General features: G+C 31.2%; 2 protein-coding genes across 3 annotated transcripts; one reads left to right on the top strand and one right to left on the bottom strand.

Annotated features, from left to right (window-relative positions):
* Positions 1-3,168: 3,168 nt before the first annotated feature.
* Positions 3,169-8,047, top strand: LOC132714407 (U1 small nuclear ribonucleoprotein C-like). The gene is made up of 4 exons (XM_060697295.1): positions 3,169-3,287; positions 5,917-6,025; positions 6,485-6,655; positions 7,294-8,047. The coding sequence occupies exons 1-4, from the start codon at positions 3,228-3,230 to the stop codon at positions 7,407-7,409; spliced, it is 456 nt and encodes a 151-aa protein (XP_060553278.1). The 5' UTR covers positions 3,169-3,227; the 3' UTR covers positions 7,410-8,047.
* Positions 8,048-10,613: 2,566 nt separating this feature from the next.
* Positions 10,614-20,478, bottom strand: LOC132714408 (phosphatidylserine synthase 2-like). Of its 2 annotated transcripts, XR_009623554.1 has the most exons (5): positions 20,364-20,478; positions 19,475-19,620; positions 18,609-18,754; positions 12,961-17,648; positions 10,614-12,898 (listed from the first exon to the last, which is right to left on the bottom strand). XR_009623554.1 is itself a non-coding variant. In XM_060697296.1 (4 exons), the coding sequence occupies exons 1-4, from the start codon at positions 20,469-20,471 to the stop codon at positions 17,455-17,457; spliced, it is 594 nt and encodes a 197-aa protein (XP_060553279.1). In that variant the 5' UTR covers positions 20,472-20,478; the 3' UTR covers positions 10,614-17,454. The 2 variants fall into 2 exon arrangements, 1 of the variants encoding a protein (XP_060553279.1); XM_060697296.1 differs by having other exon boundaries at positions 10,614-17,648.
* Between the last annotated feature and the right edge of the window lie 825 nt (positions 20,479-21,303).

Below are 21,303 nucleotides of genomic sequence, written 5' to 3' on the forward strand. Positions count from 1 at the left end.
CATATCCCTGGCCTTGCCTACACTTAAGGAAAGCATAGCAACTTAAGGCTTTTCAAATCAAATCAAATCAAACTTTATTTATTGTCGGTATATATATATTTTCAATTGCCAAAGCTAGATTCTGAGATATTTTTGTTCTGGGTCACTCAGAATCTCTTTCTTTTATGGAACAAAATAGCAATGTGTAGTACAATTACATGTAGCTGATATTGTAAAATCCCTGCCCTTTAGGCAAAATTTGATGATACAGCCTATTAGTATTACTTAAATTAAACTGGTAACTAAGGCACTAAAAACCACCAAAATTCACAAAAAACAAGTTGATACACCGTATTTTTTTCTTTTCTTTATAGATGGGAACCTGGCAGTACAAATGTCTTGCTGCATAATTTATGTTTGCAATTAGATAAAAAAAAAAACTGATGGAATGATTATAGAAGCTAAGTAAAGCTGTTAAAGATATTCAAATCAATTACAAACCTCTTTTGCGCCATATGTCCCAAGACCTAATGCAGGCATCTTTTAACCCTCCACGAAGAGTAAATACAAATTCTTTATTTGAAGACATGGTGAAATGTCTGTTCAAACCATAAAAAATAAAGTATATATAAAAAAGTTCAGCTTAAAAATGGCAACTTAAGTTTGCATCCAGCTGACAGTGGAATCGCACTGATTTGCAACTACAAAGAAGTTTCAAATTAAAATGTCTTTTTTTAAAGCTTCAATAAACACTTTTCAAAAAAGATAAAATTTCGTGACAACCCTTTTTAAAGTAAGGGTTTTCTGAAAAAAAACCGGTTTAAAAAAACGGAATTTTTCATGCAAACCCTTTACCCCTGTTAAAATTAAAAAATACATTGTCCTTTTTTAAAACCCCCGGTTTTAAAATTGCGTCCCTGACGGAATTTTAATAAACCTTTTTTCTCCCCTTTTTTTCGGCAATGCCGAATTTTAAAAAAACATATTTTCTTTTTATTTATATATACGAAAAACTATAAATTTATTTTTCCCATAACAAAACGAAGGGGAAAAAAGGAATTGTTTAAAAGGGGTTTTTGATTTTTCGGATAGGGAAAGAAAACAATTATGAAAGGGGAAAGCCCGGAGGCCAAAACAGCTAGCTAGTGGTTTAACCTAGTGTCACGTACGGTTAGCCAGGAACACTGTTTTTGTTACCCCCGGGGGCACTTTTAAAAAAAATAAGACAATTCACAAAACCCCCGAAAAAAATTGTTTTTTGGGGTCTGAAATTTATCCCAAATTTCAACCAAAAAAGTTTGCCACCCTTAAGGGAAAATTTGGGATTTCCGTTTAAAAGCATTCTAAAAATTTTATTTCATCCCAAATAAAAGGGTTTTTAATTTTTGGCTAATTTATTTGCTTTTTAATCCCATGTTTTTCAACCAAAAAATTTTTACATTTTGCTCCATAATTTAAAAATTTTTTCTTTTTTAAAAACTATTAAATAATTAAAAACTTTTACAAAGCCAGGATTTAGTGGGGGCGTTTATTCTTAAATCCCAACACAAGCTTTTTAGGTGTTTTTATTTTTTACCAGTATTTTAATTTAAAAAAAAAAAAAATTTTTTTGACAAATTACAATTATGTGATTTTATTCGGTACAATTCAACCCGGCCCCAAGTCAACCCGGCCCCAAGTCAACCCGACCCCAAGTCAACCCAGCCCCAAATTGGTCAACCCGGCCCCAAACCAATGTTATTTCTGGTCAACCCGGCCCCATTTTTTAAAATTTATTTTGCTTTAAAATGTAAACACTTTTCAAGAAAAACAATAAAAATTAACAACAAAAACAACAACAAAAGTTTAACGAGGATATCTTTTATTATTTATTTTATATAAAAACTTTCAATATTAACAAACAAGCAACACATGCATAATTTACTGTTTTTACAATGTCCAATGTATAGTTATACAGTGTTCAATGCATAGTTCTATAATGTTCAATGTATAGTTTATTCAGGGAATATACATACACGCGCACAATTTCCTGCCTATAACACTCGCGAGAGGGGTTGGGTACTCCCCAAATAGAAATAGATAAATTCTTTAAAAGTTCGTCACAAAATCCCTAAAAAATTTTAAACACATACCAAAAACCCCAAATTTACTCGTCTTCTTCTTTTGCCTTTTCTACCTTATGCTATAAGTTGGGAAAACGAATTTTTCAAAAAGGGGGTTTGGCCCTAAAATGCTGGTAAATTACTTTTAAAACCCGAAAAAATAATTTTATTTCTAAAAAAAAATATTCTCGCCCAAAAAAATGGCGGGAAACTGAAATATTAACCCCAATCAATACAATTTTCCCTCATAAGACATTTAAAATTATTTAAAAACAAAACACTATAAATTTTCAAAAACTAAGTAAAAATTCCCAAAACTTTTTTGGGAAAAAAATTAACAAAAAAGAAACAAAAAATTAAATTTAATTTTTACGGGAAGGGAAAGTATGCAATTAAAAAAAATTCAAATAACTGAAAAAAAAAATTATTGGAAAAATTTAATTTTATAACCCAAAACCCTTTTAATCAAAATTCTATAAAATTTTTTTCCTAATTTTCGCCAATTTAAAACTCAAAGAAAAACCCTCTTTTTTAAATTTTCATCAATTAAAAAATATGGGAAAGATTTTAAAAAAAAACATTTTTTCTTTAAAAAATAAAACCAAAATTATTTTAAGATTTGTTTTTCACAAACATACCTTTTTTTTTTTAAAATTTATTGCTTTTAAACTTTTTAATTTAAACACACTAATTAATTTGATTAAATAATTGTTAATGCCATTAAAATTTTTTCATTATCACATTTTCGTTTTTAAAGTTTTTAATTTTTTGTGCAAATTAAAATTTTTCGACACCTTTTTTTGCCAGTTTATTTTTTTCATTGTTCTATAGTTAATAATTTTCAATCAATAATAAATCATTTTTATTCCATCATGCAACAAAATGACTTAAATAGTTTTCTTTGAAAACTATATATTTTGGGACCGGAATGACCGATTTTGGGGCCGCACTGACCAATGTTGGGGCCGCATTGACCAAATAAAAATACTGTGGGGCCGCATTGACCAATTTTGGGGTCAGGTTGACCAATTTTGAGGCCGGGTTGACTTGCGGCCGGGTTTACTTGGGGCCGGGTTGACTGTAATTCGATTTTATTTGATGAGTAACTGTCAACATTACATCTGTGAACTGTGGGTAATTTAATTTATGATGATTTATTTCAGATACTACTGTGACTATTGTGATACATACCTCACTCATGACTCTGTAAGTAATCTTCTAATCTTTTTTATCATGTAGAAGTAGAAAACCAGCATGCTTTTGTTCAAAAGTAAAGGTCTAAATAACTTGTGAGTATAAGATACTGGGTATATGATGATCGTGCACTGTCATACTGAAGTAGCAGACTATTAATACTAAAACAGCAGACATAATGAAAATACTATTATGCTGTTTGAAAGGATATATTTTATTCCTGAACCCCACAAAGTATGTTGGCACTTTGATATAATTTATGATTATTAGTCCTTAAAACACTATTGTAAATAACTTAAATGGGTATGTCCATCTTTCAGTCAGGGCATATAAACCATATATGATCATTTTTAGCAAAAATTTCAAAATACATGTATTTATTAAATGAATAGCCAGCAGTGCAGACTATGACAGCACAGTTGTGCCAGCAGTTAATGGTCTGCACTGGTCATATTGGTAGAATGTGTTGCACCCAGTAGGCACTTATAAATTATCATTCTCAATTATCATTCTGTGTATAAAAATTAATTTGAAAATTTTCACACGGGATGTCTTACTTTTGTGAACAAAATAATTGATAAGTTTTTATTGACTGAGTTCAAATCACTTGACCTTTAGCCACCCTGAGTTTCAAGCCCACTGGAGACTTCACTCTACTATGAGGACATTATCCCGCTAGCTTACAGAAGGTCATCAGTTCTCCTCAGATTCCTACAATAATGCAGGAATTAGTCTTCCTCAACCAATATTAATGCTAAAAAATTTTCATATGGTATTAGCAGTGTACAATGTGTGTGGTACTTAAAACCAAAAAAATAAGGAATATTATTTTTTATGCCACCGCAGCATCTGCGATGCGGTGGCATATAGCGATTCACCTGTGTGTGTGTGTGTTTGTGTGTGTGTTTGTGTGTGTGTTATATAGATTATATAGTGAACTTAAAAAATCTTCTTGTGAAAAACCACTAGTCCAATTTCAACCAAACTTGGCAGGATTGTTCCTTGGGTGAAGGGCTTCCAAAGTTGTTCAAAGAATTTCATTCCATGCAGAAATCTGGTTGCCATGGCAACCAAAAGGAATTATAAGAATAAATTTAAAAAATCTTCTTGTAAAGACCCAAAAGGCCTAGAGCTTAGATATTTTGCATAAGGCATTGTCTGGTAGACCTCTAACAAGATTGTTCAAATTATAGCCCTGGGGTCAAAATTGGCCCCGCCCCGAGGGTCATTGATTTTCACTATGTACATATAGTAAAAACTTAAAATACCTTCTTGTGAAAACCCAAAAGGCCTAGAGCTTAGATATTTTGCATAAGGCATCATCTGGTAGACCCTTACCATGATTGTTCAAATTATAGCCCTTGGGTCAAAATCGGCCCCGCCCCGGGGTCATTGATTTTCACTATATGTAAATATAGTAAAAACTTAAAACACCTTCTTGTAAAGACCCAAAAGGCCTAGAGCTTATATATTTTGCATAAGGCATTGTCTGGTAGACCTCTACCCAGATTGTTCAAATTATAGCCCTGGGGTCAAAATTGGCCCCGCCCCGGGGGTCATTGGTTTTCCTTATATGTATATAGTAAAAAATTATAGTAAAAACTTCAAAAAAAATTCTTCTAGCAATTGACAAATGCAAGAGGTTAGATATTTTGCATGAAACATTGTGTAGTAAACCTCTAGCAAGATTGTTCAAATTATAGCCCTGGGTCAAAATTGCCCCCGCCCTTGGGGTCATTGATTTCAATATATACATATAGTAAAAAATAAATAAATCTTATTGTCTGAAGGTGCAAGGCTTAGAGCTTTAATATTTGTTAAATTATATCATCTGAAGGTACTCTACAAAAGTTATTCAAAGTTTTGCCTCTTGTGTCAAAATTAGCCCCGCCCCCTGGTGGCCATAGTTTTCCTTATATGTATATAGTACAAACTTAAAAAATCATCTTCTCTAAATTTACAAAGGCTAGAGTTAAGATATTTTGCATGAAACAGTGTGTAGTGAACCTCTGGCAAGATTGTTCAAATTATAGCCCTGGGGTCAAAATTGGTTCCGCCCCGGGGGTCATTGATTTTCATTATGTACATATAGTGAAAAAATAAAAAATATTTTTGTCTGAAGGTACAAGGCATAGAGCTTTGATGTTTGATATATAATATCATTTATAGGTCGTCTACCAAAGTTGTTCAAAATTTTCCCCTGGTGTCAAAATTGGCCCTGCCCGGGGGCAGTGATTCTCATTATGTACACATAGTAAAAACAGAAAATAAAACAAATGTTTTCTGAATGGGAGAAAGCTATAGCTTAGATATTTGACTTGAAATGTTGTTTGGTGGACCTGTATCAAAATTGTTTTGAATTAAACCCTTGGGTCAAAATTATACCTTGCCCAAGGGGACAGTGACCTACTTTCTTGTCCTTTGATGTACAGCAATGACATTTTGACCATGTGCACAATTTTAGTTGTAAAATTGAACTTTGATATCAGGTGACCTAGATTTTGATGATGTGACCTACTTTCTTGTCCTTTGGTGTACAGCTATGAAATTTGAACCATGCGGTGGCATAGCATTTTTCTCAAATGCAATCTTGTTTATCTTTACTTTTCACAGCTATAATATTTTTCTATATATATTACAGCCTTCTGTAAGAAAAACACATTGCAGTGGTCGTAAACATAAAGAAAATGTTAGATTATATTACCAAAAATGGCTAGAAGAACAAGTACAAAAATTGGTGGATGACACAAGTGAGTACTCTCGCACTTATTTAAAATATTCAGATAATGAGGTATATGAAAATAATTTGTTTATTGGTTAAATGTTTTCTGTATGGCTTCACAAACATCAAAATTAGAGTTTATAATGCATGATACTACCTCTGTTAGTTTTAAAGCGAATAATAAGCTTCATTCTTCAGCTAGTTGTTTCATTTGATTAAAAGTCTTTAGAATGTCTGTATCTGTTTATTAAACTATCCAACTGGCATGTGTGTCACAAGAAGTGATTACCTATTAACTTACAAACTTTCTTGAGATTTCTTCTTGTTGTAATTTTATTTGTCAATTGTACAGAAGCAAACCTTAGAGCAAATTTAATGACAACCTGTTTTATGCATAATGCACTTAATGTATAATTTTTTGTGAGAATGTGTTTTTCATTTTAGATATTTACAATTACAGTGATTTATTTATTATCTATATTTTTAGCGGCTGCATTCAAGGCAGGTGTTGCAGGTCAACCCAAGCCTCCAGTGCCAGGTGCGATGCCTGGCCCACCAGCTGGTGCTATGCCAGCACCTATGGGTGGACCCATGCCAGCTCCTATGCCATTGATGGGCCCTGGTCCTCCAGGTCCTAGACCTATGATGATGCCAGGAGGTAATGTATAATTGTGTGGAATACACATGGTTGTTTGTGAACAAGTGACATCATTGTAGCTTTAGGTCTTATGTTGCCAGGAGTTTAATTCCTATAACAAGCTTACAAGTACTGGTACACCTCAGTAATTATGAAGTCTTGCATGTCTTTATATCCCTGCTGCTTTGATGGGGCGAGCATATAAATTTGCCCTTGTCTGTCAAGCCGTCTGTCAGTAGACTGACAAAACTGGAATGTTGGTACATCCATGTCATATGAATACATTTCTAGTTGCTATAAGATAGAATTGCCTTATGCTTTAGGTTGTTATTTTCTCATTAGCCACAAAATATATAGCTGAGAGTTTCTGTATTTAGTTATTTACTAGGGGGAAAAATTAAGAAGAGACTTTGTCTGGATTTTATGTTGTATTTTATTATTTGTTGACTCTTTATAATCAAGCTGATTTAAAGTTGTATCATAAGGTAAAACTTTTATATAGTTTTAGATATAAGTAATTGCATCATTATATCTTTTAAAAAAATATGATAAATAGATAAACAGTTTATAAAAGAAATAATATTAAGATTTTCATTATCACATCTTGCAGGACTTGTACACAATATTGTTAAAATTATGAAATTTTGATATTATTACAGGTATGAGACCACAAATGGTGCCAATGGGTGGCATGGGTATGGGTCCACCAATGGGAATGCAGTTCAGGGGCGGACCTCCAATGATGGGCGGGCCTCCACGTATGATGAACAGATAATGCTGGCAAAAATCTTTACTCATAGTTGTAGGAGTGTGAATAATTTTTACAAATTTTAAAGAGGATTGTCTTATGTAAGAAACATTTTCTTGGGAAAATTGTGTGTTTTGAGATAAAAAGTAATGTCTTTAAAATCCATTGGAAACTATTTACAAGAGAAAAAACATAGCATTAACATCATTGTTAACATTATGTTGTGTATTTCAAGTTGACATTTTATTATAGGCCACATTTTGTATCATTAAGGTTTCTTCAAATTGTTTTTACATTGTTCATTTCTTGTACGATTCCTTTAAAAGGCTTGACTGAAAAAGTTCATCTTGTCATGGAAACTTATGTGTCTGTTTTTTACAACTTTTCTTATTTACCCATTCTCACATGACATTTGAATTCATTGTTTTTGTAAGTCACTCTTGGGCAGATTACCATAATACAGGTCATAAAATGAGACTCATTTGTGTGTGTACAGTTCAGCAAATCATTGTTTAAAATTCATGTAGATCTGAGTGATGCAAGATTCTTTAAACGCCATAGTTTGTTTTTAAATGTCCGACAAGAGCAAACTCTGTTACATGAAATATATTATTTCTGTTGTAAATTTTTGTACTAAATATGTGCAATTAAAGTATTAAAATCTCTATCTTTGTTCCGATTTCACAAATTAAAAAAACTTTAAGCCCTTTGCCTGCTAGTGGAAACTGAGCAGCTAGCCATGTGACCGGTGATGAAGTATACCCAAATTCAGTAATACCGGAGATACTTTGTCCACACCGTGAATAAAAGATGATTAAAATTGGTAGTTAACTAATGTAAGTGTTTGAAATCAATTTTTGTCCAAAAGGATTGCAGTATTTCAAGTGAATCGTAACACATTTACTTTGGTAAATCGACAAACTATTAATTAGTCTAGTAAATCAACTGTTATATGAGTATAAAGCCTGGTCAGATTGCTAGCCTAGGTTGATCATGCTGGCCTGGCAAAGGCTTATGGCAGTAGATTAAAATTTACGAGTGGCAAAAATCAATAGACTTTTAACTGAAAATTGAGAAGTGGACCCCTAATAAAAGAATTTGAAACTTGGCTGGATTAACCTGTTGCGTAAAAAGATTTCCGGAACTTGGTGAATGTGGGTTTTTCCCAGCCAATCTGTAGGTACAAAATAACTTTTACAGTTAAAGCTTCACGGTGCACTACCTGTCACAATAGATAAGTTGACCTGTTTCGCTTACTTTCAGAGTAACTAAAAGTTTGTTTGTACCTATGTTATTAACTTGAAAACCCCAAATATTCTTACATGTAATTCAGGAGTTTAGTTTATTGAAATCTTATTTCTGTACTGATTAACTGATTGCCGAGAAAATACCAAATACACAGGCTATGATACGAATTTGTTAAGGTGTTAACAATATATCTAAGTGAAAAACCTGCTTGCTTTTGTGTCACCTGACTTTTCAAGAACCGTAATTAACTTGTACCTTAGAGCTTGATAGTATAATAATAGCCATGCAGGATTTACGAAAATCCACAAGAGGAATAATTCAGTAAAAACAATGTAAGTTTTATGGGTCTGAAATCTACTTCTTTATACTCAAACATTTAAGTATAGCAACTTTTAGTGCTTTAAGAATTGAAGTTTTATGCAAAACCTTCACCATAAGCAACACTTACCCATAACCTGTTGGGACTAGATAATTGGCCATTGCCGTCGGTATTGTCTGGCAAAACTGCATTTTTGTTCACTCTAACCAGGCTCAATACTGTTGGGATTTTTGTATTTTGTTATTTAAAGGGTATAGAAATATTTTTATAAAATTTATCAGCAGTAAATTTATATTAATCCATAATCTTATAGTCGATTCTCGAAAGATATGAAACAAAACTTGAGTTCGTTATTTAACACACATGCATAGTGTACGTAAACGGAATAAAATGTTCCAGAACAAAATATTATTCTGCTATATCAATTAGGGTTTTATCTGTTTAACAATGGTTTTGTGTATGCGCCATTCACTTGCGGCAATTTACTACCATATTTATTTTATCCAAGTAGTTTGGATGTATTCCTTTTAAAAACTAATAATTTCTGCAGCAGATATACTGGTTTCATAGTAGTTTCCGGCCACAAATCGCACTTTTGAACAAATAAAATAAACATCAGTCTACGGAGGGGTTCAAAACTTTGACAGGACAAAGTTAGGTACCTGTCGAGCATTGCCATGTGTTTAATGTTGCACTTTCATTTTACTTTTTAATGTGAATATAGGCCTGAAACATAACACCTTTTTTCACCTTTATTCAAAAATTCATAGCAGTTTTCCGGACCTTTTTTATTTTGAATATAATTCAGTACCATAAAGCAATGTTAATTTAATTTTATCAGACAAACAGAACTTCCCAACCTTTTCCGTGTCGTCTGCAAAAATATTTTCCGAATTAATGATTTACCTAAAATGGGGTCTTAGTTATTGCGCAAGGATATTCAAACTAGAACTCCCCAGGTGTTGCTTATTTTTGAAAGTCGCAAGTTCTCATATGTAACTTTAAATAACAGGCAAAACTTCAAACATAAATAGTTGTACTATTTTAAATGCTGTTAAGCATAGAAAACAAATGTCTCTCTGATTGATGAAGTAATGTGGATGACTTACTGGAAAAAATAGACTGTACTGGGCGAAAATGATTAACGGCCGGAAAACTGCTAGGGGACGGAAACTGCTAGGAAACCAGTATAGCTTTATTTAATACTTATAAATAAAATATTGATGAAATAAAATGCAGATCGATTTTAATTTTCCGTATTTTCATTGTAAAAATTAATTTTTCACTGCAAAGAAGCATATTTTCTGTATCTTCACTTGTGTCATGCCAGACTACTTTCTTATAAATTCAGCCAATACACAAAATTAAAAGTAAATTCTTCCCGATCATAAGGTGAAAAAAGAGAAAAAGTATATAGAAAACAGAAAATTCAAGTTTTTTTAGCAATACAGAATTTATTTTCATTTTTTGGTATGAAAATTATCATTTCATGAGTGGCAGTAGCCATTTATTTTCATACCACTTGATGAAAATAAATCCTGTATTGATAGAAAAAACTTGAATATCCTCTTTTTATACACTTACTTAGTAGTTTTAGGATTAAGATGAACAGCACTTTTCTAATAGCCATGGTGAAAGGACAGTAAAGAACAAGTAAGAAAATGCCCTGTAAACATGATTTATTACTGTAAATATAGAAGCATAAAATTTACTTTTGATATGATAGTCATCATGTAAGCTATAAAAACAGGAATAAGAAATAAAGACAGTAGCACACTTGTACACAATAGTTGAAATAAATATCAGAACAAGCATTGTATAGTATTCTATCAGAAATTAAATATTTCAGTTTCTTATATTCTTTTCTATTGATCATGTAAAAGAATAATGTAATTCAAGCGTTCAATGCAACAATGATGTATATTTATTAATAAACAAAAAGAACAATTTATGATTTTAATGGGATACAACCTAGATTATGGCAATAAAAGAAACTGACTTTTGATAGCAAATTATGTGTATACAAAAAGTCTTTACATTTCATATACATGTACAAACAAAAATGAGTAAAAATAAAAAATTTACAGATTTTTTTTTTGGTAACTAGACACTTTCAATTTCATTAGTTCCACTTATTTTTGGCTATTGAATGTAGCAAAGTTACAATGAAAAACATCCGTAGACACCATATGACTTTAAATGTCTAAGTCATCTTCACATAGCTTACTCATTTATTTAATAAACTGAATATGTTTGGTGAAAAAATCCAAAAACTAGCATAACATGACATACGCTGTCAAATTTTACATGATAGTTAGATTTTTTTTTAACAAAACTGCAATTTTGTGGCACACATAAACCTGTATTCTAGATACAAAAGAAAGATGAAAATATATCGGGACATCAATTATCACTACCACTGTTTCACAGACTTAACACAGATTTATGTTGAATACTTGATATACAAATGTACTTGTGTTCCCTTAGAAGCACAAGAATTTAACACTAAACTTGCTGAATTTGTATAATTTATTTGCCTTGCTTTGAAATTGAAACAGTCTATGTCAAAATAAAAGGATTTCAATACCATAATACTGATCTTGAAATACCAACTGTATAGAGCCAGTAAGCCTGCACGGTTGTGCAAACAGGTCTGGCTCTATACTGGCAACAAAGGCTATAGACTTTAAGTTCCAGCAGGTTAAGGGTTTAATCTTGAGTAAACAGCAACAATATAGACTTTAAGAAAACAATTTATAGAAAGCTTAACAGAAATGTTCCACTTTGACTTGATACAAAACATCTAGGGCATGGATTAACTAAATCTAGAACTTGGTTCAAAAAATTTAAGGACGTACAAATCAAGGACTAGGTGCAAAGATATACATGTATATAGGATTAACAACAATGTAATCAAGTGCTTTGTGCAAAGAAATTCAGGACTTAGTGCAAGATAATTGTAACCAATATGAAGTAAAAGAATAAAATACATTCTTTTTGCACCAGACTGAAAAACAAAAAATTGTAAAAATATATGTTTCACAGTTCAAATTTAGGCAACATGGTATATAAAAATAAAGCCTTAGCTTGGATACAATATAAATTTTCCTTCCTAGAAAACATGAAACATCACAATGTTGGATAAATAGACATAATATCAAAACACCGCACAAATATTTTGCTTTAAAACGGACAAAAACAATGAGAAAAATTGAATGACAAGGAGCATTATAAAAATTATCAATTCCTACATATTATCAGAGACATAGATAACATCTATGTCTCTGATATTATAAGATGATAATATTTTTCCTCTATTATAACTCCACTACATCTAGTAATGTGTAAAAACTTAGATTTGTGCAGAAGGGAGTTGATTGCAAAAGCTGCTGCAATTTAAGAGAGAGAAAAATTAAACATTTTTCTTCCTATTTCACAATATCATTATCCATGTATCTCAATTCATAAATCTAAATCTTTATAACAGTAATTAACATTTAACAATCAAGGCATTTATATAATCTATAAACATGGTTGGTGTAAATACTAAATTTTATCAATTATAGTTTCCATCTTTATCAAAGTAAGCATTTTTGCAGTATTATAAAATCATTATAATGTAACATATTATGCAACACGTCTACTTACTGACTACAACTGATTTCCAATACCCTGTATTATCTCCGACTATTGGGATTGAGTGATTGTGAAAATGTTGAAATATTACCTTTTTATGTTCCGTGTGTGAATGAAATAACTTTAATCATTGTAAATGGCAAACTGGTGTATGAAAATGATTAATGTTGTTAAATGTACCATTGATTTACCTATTCTTTAAATATGTATGAATTAGGGAGTGTATGTTAATATTTATAACAAAAATACATTGAAATTTCACAGAATACACCAATTTATCGTAAATCCCTAACTTAGTGCAGTAACAGGTTAACTCCAAATAAACAGTAACAGGTTAACTCCAAATAAACAGTAACAGGTTAACTCCAAATAAACAGTAACAGGTTAACTCCAAATAAAATTTAATAAGAGTTAACCTGTTACTGCACTAAGATGACAAAATGTTCTATTTTGTGTTGTTCTAGAATGTTTACCATATATTATACATGTACACATTGCCCTATCATGCAACAAGTTCTACTTAACATGGACCACATTTGTATACATGTTCTAAATTTGTCCTAAGAGAATGATTCTCATCTAAGTGCAGAAATTGGTTAAGTCCTTCTAAATTTAACAGGAGTTAACCTGTTATTGCACTAAGGTTACAAGTCATGTCCGAGGCAGATTGTTAAATAATATCAAACCATCTTAAGTAAAATCCCAAATAAGATCTTTATCACAATTTTTCATGCATGCTTGGCCACTCAATAATGTGAACCATGAGCTTGTTTGAAATTCAGCGTAACACTGATGTATGGAAATAAACTAGAAAAAGAGGTAAAGCCAATATTTCTAGGAACCCTATATTTAATTGTGGTACACAAATATACTATCAGATAGCGATTTTATAAAAAAGTCAATAAAACACTGGGAATATGCCTCAAATTTATTATAAAAATACGAGACTGGTGACCAGTTTAAGACTGAAGCATTTGATTGGTTGACACTTGACCAATGGTTGATTTTTTTTCTCTATTTTTAGACTGTTCTTAAATTTCTGGTTTATCAGAACAATTTCACAATGCTAATGCGCAATATTTCAGCAGTTTGAGCAGAATACAATCATCAAATACCTCCTTAAAAGTACCCAAAAAAAAACAAAACACTTTCTGATAAAATCTACAAGGCAGGGAGGGACTTTGACAATAAATCATACAACATAAATCATAACATCCTTAATATCTGAATTACTTAATATCAGGAAAAGGACATTTCTACAAATTATTTTCCCATGATAGTGTAAAAATTTGTTTTATTACTCTGTTTCTTTATGAATCTATTTTTATATTTGGCCACATCTCAATCATGTGTGATCACTTGAGATTTTTCTTAGATTACAATTACGGTATATTTTATGAAAAAAAAATGTTGTAAAGCTTCAATTAACATGTAATTACAAAATCATTTAAAAAAATTTATTCATAAAAAAAAACACCAAGACACTCTTGTGAATAAACAACTTATAAACACTCCAATGTTGTAAAATATGCACCATTTTTCCACTTTCTAAATCATTTACATTTATACTTTGATTCATTATATATAATATTCAACATGGAAACCTTAAACATGTAAGGTTACAAAAAATGAAAAATTTTAGTGGCTCAATTTAACTGAGCATATTTATGGAGAAAGATAAATGCCAGATTCCCTCTATGACATTTCAAGCCATGTGGGAGAATGAATATTTTATAAACAATACATTAACTATTTTCTCTTCATTATGTCGTCCATAGCACGATCATGTTTACAAATAGCACTATATCACATATTATCAGATAATACATTGTATATAGCAATAGATTTTACAAAACAAATACATGTATCTTAAATATCAATCAAGTCTGGTTGAACATGTATATAAAATCTGAAAACGGAAAAATGCAAGAATATATCTGGATTTAGAAAAAAAACTACATGCCAACAGAAATATTGCATAGAAACTGTAAATTTATAATACAAAAAATGTCTATATAACACTTAAAAACTAATCTATTTCTATTAAATTCTGTAATTACCCTCCTAAAAAATCTAAAAATGAGCCCCCACCCCTACCTGCTCCAACCCAAGCAAAAATAAATTTCATTTAAATAAATCCCACTCAAATAATTGTATGACAGTCAAAATGACTTGTTGGCAAAACTGTGATCGATTTGGCTAAACACATTTTTTGTAACCATTCAAGTTAACTTTATCCCATTGTACAACAGTAACTCACATGTGTTTAATTACAAATATATCATATCTAGACCTAATGGTTTGCTATAAATTTCAACTAATTAAGAGTACATAATATTGTATCTATTGGTGCACAGTACTGATAGATAATCAAAAGTGTCATTCAATGGGAACTAACAGACCGAGTATGTTTCAATATTTTTCAAAACATTTTAAAAAATTTGAAAGTCAAGAATTTTAAAATACAAAACTGCCTGTTTCTTGAAAACAACAAAAGTTTAAACTTATAATACAGGTTTAAAGGGTGTTGAAATGAACCACATGAAATATTTTCAACCCTTTGATGAAACGTAAGACATTTCTTTAAAATGCCTTGAAAGAACTAATAACCCCTATATTACTGTTAGCTCTTTTTTCTGCAACCTTGAAAAAATAATTTTTCAAACTCATGAAATTTGAAATTAAGAAGCAATAGCAAAAAAGGTGCATATTATATGAAAACAAAAGCAAAACCACTGGTTATAATTAACAAGCTAGTGAACAACATTTTAGTGATTTAAGTAAATATCAATTAAAGAAACAAACAGTAAGTGTTAACCCATTAAAAAGAGCATACCTCCAAACTAATATTTAAATTCTGAAGATAAAAAAACAACAACAATTCACACATCTGCCTAACTAATTAATTAATGGCTGTGTGGGTTCAAATCCCATAAGGGGCAAGCCTTGTTTCTTGAGGAAGAAACTTTACACTCATTGCTTATTACTGGTTGGTTCCAGGAACAGATTTTAGAGTGCTTCAAAAAGCTTACAGCTTCAAACACAATCAAACTAAAATAAATTAGTATAAACTTAGCATGTACTACATTTATAAACTAACTTAATTAATTCATGTATACAATATGGTTCTTTTAAGAAAGTACTAGTTTGTATTTTAATGTCTAGTGTTCAAAAAATAAATAAATAAAAGTTTCATATAAAAGAATTAAGAATCATTATTGAGTACTTATGGCAAACCATTAGGAAGTTTAATTAGGAAACTGTCACAATATCCTTGATCTCAGCTCTTATTTGGGTAACAGCACTACTTCTTCACATGACCTAACCCGTAACCTGCTGGAATCATAAGTGATAAGCCTTTGCCACCAGTATAGAGCCAGGCCAGCCTGCATTTACCTTAACATTTTTTATAGTACTTGTTAGTCCAGAATGTAACCTCAAAGGTATGAATCTCATCTACAATAACTATACCAAAATTTAAGTAATCAAAATAAGAAGAAAATGGGAAGTACAACACATCAACACCCGAGCTGGTTTAGTTTTCATTTATTTCTCTACCGGTATCGGTTCTATCGAATCTTCATCAGGATTTAACTAAATAATTTTCACATCAAGGACCTTAATCACTGATGCACATCTTTTTTTATACTTCAAATTTAATATTTTTATTCTTCAAATTTAATATTACCAATCTGGAGGTATGACATCCTTAAAATCGCACAAATATAACAATCCATCTAACAGTAAACCTGAGAAAAATAAGGGGAAAAAACAATGCATACATTATAGCAATGACAGAAAACAAACTCATTACTGTGAACAAAGTCCATAAAAAAGACACTAACAACTTTAATATATATATATCTAAAAAGTAAAACTAGAAATTTACATATACCTAAAAACAACTAACAGAAAACAAAGTATATATGCATATCTCATTATAAATGATAGCACATAGAATTATGACTGGAGAAATATTTAGGAATTGTTTCATAGCTATAACCATAGGGGACAAACACTTAGTGGATTTCTGACCTGCTTCATTCCACACAATATACCCACTCTGAACACATGAAAAAAAAACATGCTTTTAAGTTAATTATCAACTATACTAAATAACTGTTTAATCTTATTATAACAAAATTGTATATTGTCTGCTTTCTAACCTAGCAAGTGACCAAGTGACCTTGACTTGAGAAAATATTTACATGTAGTTAAAGTTCTTTAAAGGATGAGATTAAATTTCACATTAAGTTATTCAAATATATTCCAATCATATGCCTTTTGACCCTTAGCTCAAGTTTGACCTTGACCTTTGGACAATGACCTTGCAGAAAACATATTACTATAATATATTATGTATATAGGAGCTTACATTTGCGAGTTTACAGATGGACGGACTGTTGAATGCACAAAAACTGTTGTTAGAACATACACTAAAAAGAAATCTAATAATTATGACTGATAATTATCCGTCTCCACTATCCAAAAATTAAAATGGTAAATAGCTACAACTTTAAAGTCTATCAATATATATAAAAGGGCTACAATAATAAAAAAGTATTTGATTTGGTATAAGTATATATCAGGACTTTAAACTTTAAGAAAAGTTTCTTTAAAAAAAATACCAATAGCAAAAATATGTGTTTTAATTTACATAATTAAAACAAACTACGTTAAGTAGATTTCTTCAAAAAGCATCCTCTAATTAGAGCTATTTAAACATGTAACAAATTGGATAATAACAAAATTTTACCATAAATACCTTATAACAATGGAATGAAGCAGTTTTGACTAACATTTTCAATATCATTTACATTAAAAACAAACTGAAACTTTAAAAAACAAACTAAAATTGCTTAAAATCTACTAATTTTCAGCTGATCCATTTCTTGTATTTGTGCGTTTTTGTACACCATTGTTATTAATATTAGAGGTGCGGACGATATATGGCTCTGTTTCACTGATGGTGTCCTCCTTTACCCTCGTTTTTGGTTTTAAGGCCACATCATTTTTCACATCCCTCTTAATATAAAACTTCCATACTGTATACCCAACAAGACCTGAAAAGAAAAGAAAATCTTAAATGTCAAAAGAAAATTATAAAAACAAAATATTTCAAAAAGTTAATATATGTGTAAACTATCATCATTAGCTAAAAACCCTCACTCTTACCGACACATGAACCCTTAACCTGCTGGAATAAAACGCAATTTGCCTCTGTCACCAGTAAAGAGCAGGCCAGTTTGCACTTCCATGCATTAGGTTCTGGACTGTTGGCAGCTCAATTCTTGTGTATATTTTCGAAATCCCCTAAACTTTGAAATGACAGTTCCAAATTCATATTTAGGCATATTCATTTCAGAAATTCCGCAGTTAGGCATATTCATTTCAGAAGTTCCGCAGTTACATGTAGGCTTATTCATTTCAGAAGTTCTGCAGTTAGGCTTATCCATTTCACAAGTTCCGCAGTTAAGCTTATTCATTTCACAAGTTCCGCAGGTAGGCTTATTCATTTCAGAAGTTCTGCAGTTAGGCTTATTCATTTCACAAGTTCCGCAGTTAGGCATATTCATTTCAGAAGTTCCGCAGTTATGTGTTAAAACAGACTATTTATGCTTTACTCTTGTACCTGTCTGATGCCAAGTTAATGTATTTTCTTTCCATTATCTGCAACTTTTAAAACAGCCAACCTATATTTAGACATAAGGGTCAGGAAATATATACTTTAGTTGCATAATCATGGCCGGCAAAATCTGATTTTGACTTACTTGTCAATTTCAGCTCTTGCCAAAATAATACATTTCCTTTTATAAACAAAATGAAAGTAATAGTCAATCTATATAAAGTCAAAAAGGCCTGGAAATATACACTATATTTGCATACATATTCTGCAGTAAGCCATTACTGCCTAATATTCTGAAATAAGTAATTAACTAGTTAAAACAAACACCTAAATTAATACCCGACTGTACACAAATACCATTAGTAAAGGAATTAATTTTGGAAATGTTTTTACTTACCAAGAAATCCTAAAATCCAGAAATAAGCAATTGTTTTCGGAAGTGGTTTAGTGATGGTTTCATAATCAAACTTAACAGTAACCAGTAATTCTGTGATGACAATTGCTATCATCATCCAGGACTGTCTACCAAACTTGTTCGGCTCTCTGAATTATAGTATGTATAGTCTGATTAATTTCAGATACAATATATTCAATTCTCATTTGTTTTTATGGTTTTTACACGGATTTAAACACATTTGAGCCGCGTCACGACAAAACCAACATAATGGGTTTGCGACCAGCATGGATCCAGACCAGCCTGCGCATCCGCGCAGTCTGATCAGGATCCATGCTGTTCGCTATCAGTTTCTCTACTTGTAATAGAGTTGGTAAGCAAACAGCATGGATCCTGATCAGACTGCACGGATGTGCAGACTGGTCTGGATCCATGCTGGTCGCAAACGCACAATGTTGGTTTTGCCGTGACGCGGCTCATTTTTTAGTCATATCTCTGCAGCTTATCCTTCTAGCCAGCTTTCCTGGAAAACTGTAACAAAGTAACACCTGACTAGTACATGTTAAATTCCATTTAATTCCAAATCACGTTTAGTCTACAACATGCTGAATTTTAGCAAATTTTAACTGTTACATCAGAAATATAATAGAACCGAAAGTAAAAATTCATGAATATTAAACTTTGCAAATTAATCCAAAATATTGTTTTTTGCAAAATGAAAATAGCCATTTAAACATTTCTAATTTTTCTTAATTCATTGACTCTGACATTAAGTCGAAGTGATATAAGAATTGTGAATCTTTAAGACTTAAAGGCTAATTGACAAAGAGATTTCAAGGATGACAGCACTGATAGGAGTATATACTTACGGATCATCTAAATATTGGAAAGTTTCTCGTAGAGCAGCAGCACCCATGAATAAAATGAAGACAAGACGACCTAGATTAAGATAATGTTCGGGAGGTATCCACAATACAAACTTCAGGTAAAATGTGTTTAATTCAGCTAGTAGAAACTGAAATAAATAATGGCAATGTGAATCCCCACTGTTACTATGCTGATGATATAGAAACCAAATGTGTATTTTCTGACTTTTGTCCATGAACCAATGCTTTCTTTTCTGTTTGGATTTGAAAAAAGTACAAAAACAACTTATCTTTCTGGAAAACATCCTTGAAAACAATTTTAGTAAAAAAATCTGATAATTTAGAAATATTGCACAACTGAATGTAAAAGAACACATAAATTTATAAAAATTTACAAAAGTTATATCATTCTATCCATATTTAATCCTAACACTCACTTTTAAAGTGTCAGTGCATAGTATATAGGTTTTACAATACAGTACACTGCATCCAATATATCTTAAAATTCTACATCTAATTCTTTATTCTGTTCCATAATCTGCTGAATTTCTTAAATTGAATCCTCCATCTTCAATTGTTGGAACTGTCCATTATCAATTTTGGGGGATATCAAGATAAAACATAAAGTTGACCAACCAATAGTATAGATCCTGGTCAGATTGCATTGTTAAAGGTTAAAACTGATGATTAACTTCTAGACATTAAGGTAATTACAGAGCAATTACGTATGCACACAGTAATATTCTGATCAAGCCAGTTTATCCTATCAAATTCTAGCTACATGTACAAATGTATACTGAATGAAGTGCATCTGCATTTTGTCTTACTTATATTCATTTTTATAGGACTACTTACAGAAAGAATACACACCAATGTGTGAACCAATACTTACAATTACAAAAATTCCTAAGGTTGCAAACCATCTAATAAGGCTAGACGTGGGTTTCCAGTTGAAGTCTGTCCAACTGTATGGTGTAAACTGCAAGGCAACACGTTTCATCTTACCGCTGCAATAAAGTACAACAAAATTTAAACCCTTAACCTGCTACAACCGGAAGTGATTAGCACTTGCCACTAGTATAGACCCAGCCCAGTCTTCACATCTCTTTGGAACTTACAATATTGATAAATCTTCATTTGAGTATCATACGAGGGTTGTCCCAATATTCTGTGACAAGATTGTTTAAAAGCTAAACAAGAAAAGCATTGATGCAAAGCATCAAAGGGCGTCCAAACAGCAGGTGCAGATGAACTAGTAGATATATGATGACAAGATATTCTTATAAACTTTTCAATGGTTCATTGGGTTTTACCAGAATTGTATATCACTTTTGAATGAACGGACGAAAGACATTGTTCATTATTTAAAACTTTGATCGGCATGCTAGAAATTAGAATATTACTTGTTATTTCTTTATGATCGTGGTTATTAATAGCAACGGATATACATGTATACAATCATTCATAATCCATATGTGTAACGCATGATCAACACCATACTTGTGTAATTGTCCCTTATTATGTTATCGCTATTAGCGAGGACCCCCTCTTAAGGTATCTGTTCACACTAAGTAACAATATGACACTTGTTATATTACCATGTTGATCATGTTGAGCATAATTGTTTATTATTCAATAAATGTAATTTCTATTTAATAAAAAAAAATACAGATTTTATGAATATGTTTTCTTTCTTTTTTTGTGTGAATTTTATGCGCTATTTTAATACTGAGTTTTTACGTTTACTACTATTTTAAGAATTCAATTGTCATAATGATCGACGATTTATAAGTCAAAACTTAACTGGAAAAAGTCAGTAAATCATGGTTAAA

Source organism: Ruditapes philippinarum, unplaced genomic scaffold (genome assembly GCF_026571515.1).
Source record: "Ruditapes philippinarum isolate M1 unplaced genomic scaffold, ASM2657151v2 ctg5245_1_1_1_1, whole genome shotgun sequence".
Classification (NCBI taxonomy): Eukaryota; Metazoa; Mollusca; class Bivalvia; order Venerida; family Veneridae; genus Ruditapes; species Ruditapes philippinarum.

Coding starts and splice junctions, on each gene's coding strand:
- LOC132714407 (XM_060697295.1), top strand. CDS start 3,228: ATGATGATTTATTTCAGATACTACTGTGACTATTGTGATACATACCTC. Junction 6,026..6,484: donor AAAATTGGTGGATGACACAA/GTGAGTACTCTC, acceptor CTATATTTTTAG/CGGCTGCATTCAAGGCAGGT. Junction 6,656..7,293: donor ACCTATGATGATGCCAGGAG/GTAATGTATAAT, acceptor ATATTATTACAG/GTATGAGACCACAAATGGTG.
- LOC132714408 (XM_060697296.1), bottom strand. CDS start 20,471: ATGAAACGTGTTGCCTTGCAGTTTACACCATACAGTTGGACAGACTTC. Junction 19,621..20,363: donor CCTTAGGAATTTTTGTAATT/GTAAGTATTGGT, acceptor TATTTATTTCAG/TTTCTACTAGCTGAATTAAA. Junction 18,755..19,474: donor TTCCAATATTTAGATGATCC/GTAAGTATATAC, acceptor ACTATAATTCAG/AGAGCCGAACAAGTTTGGTA.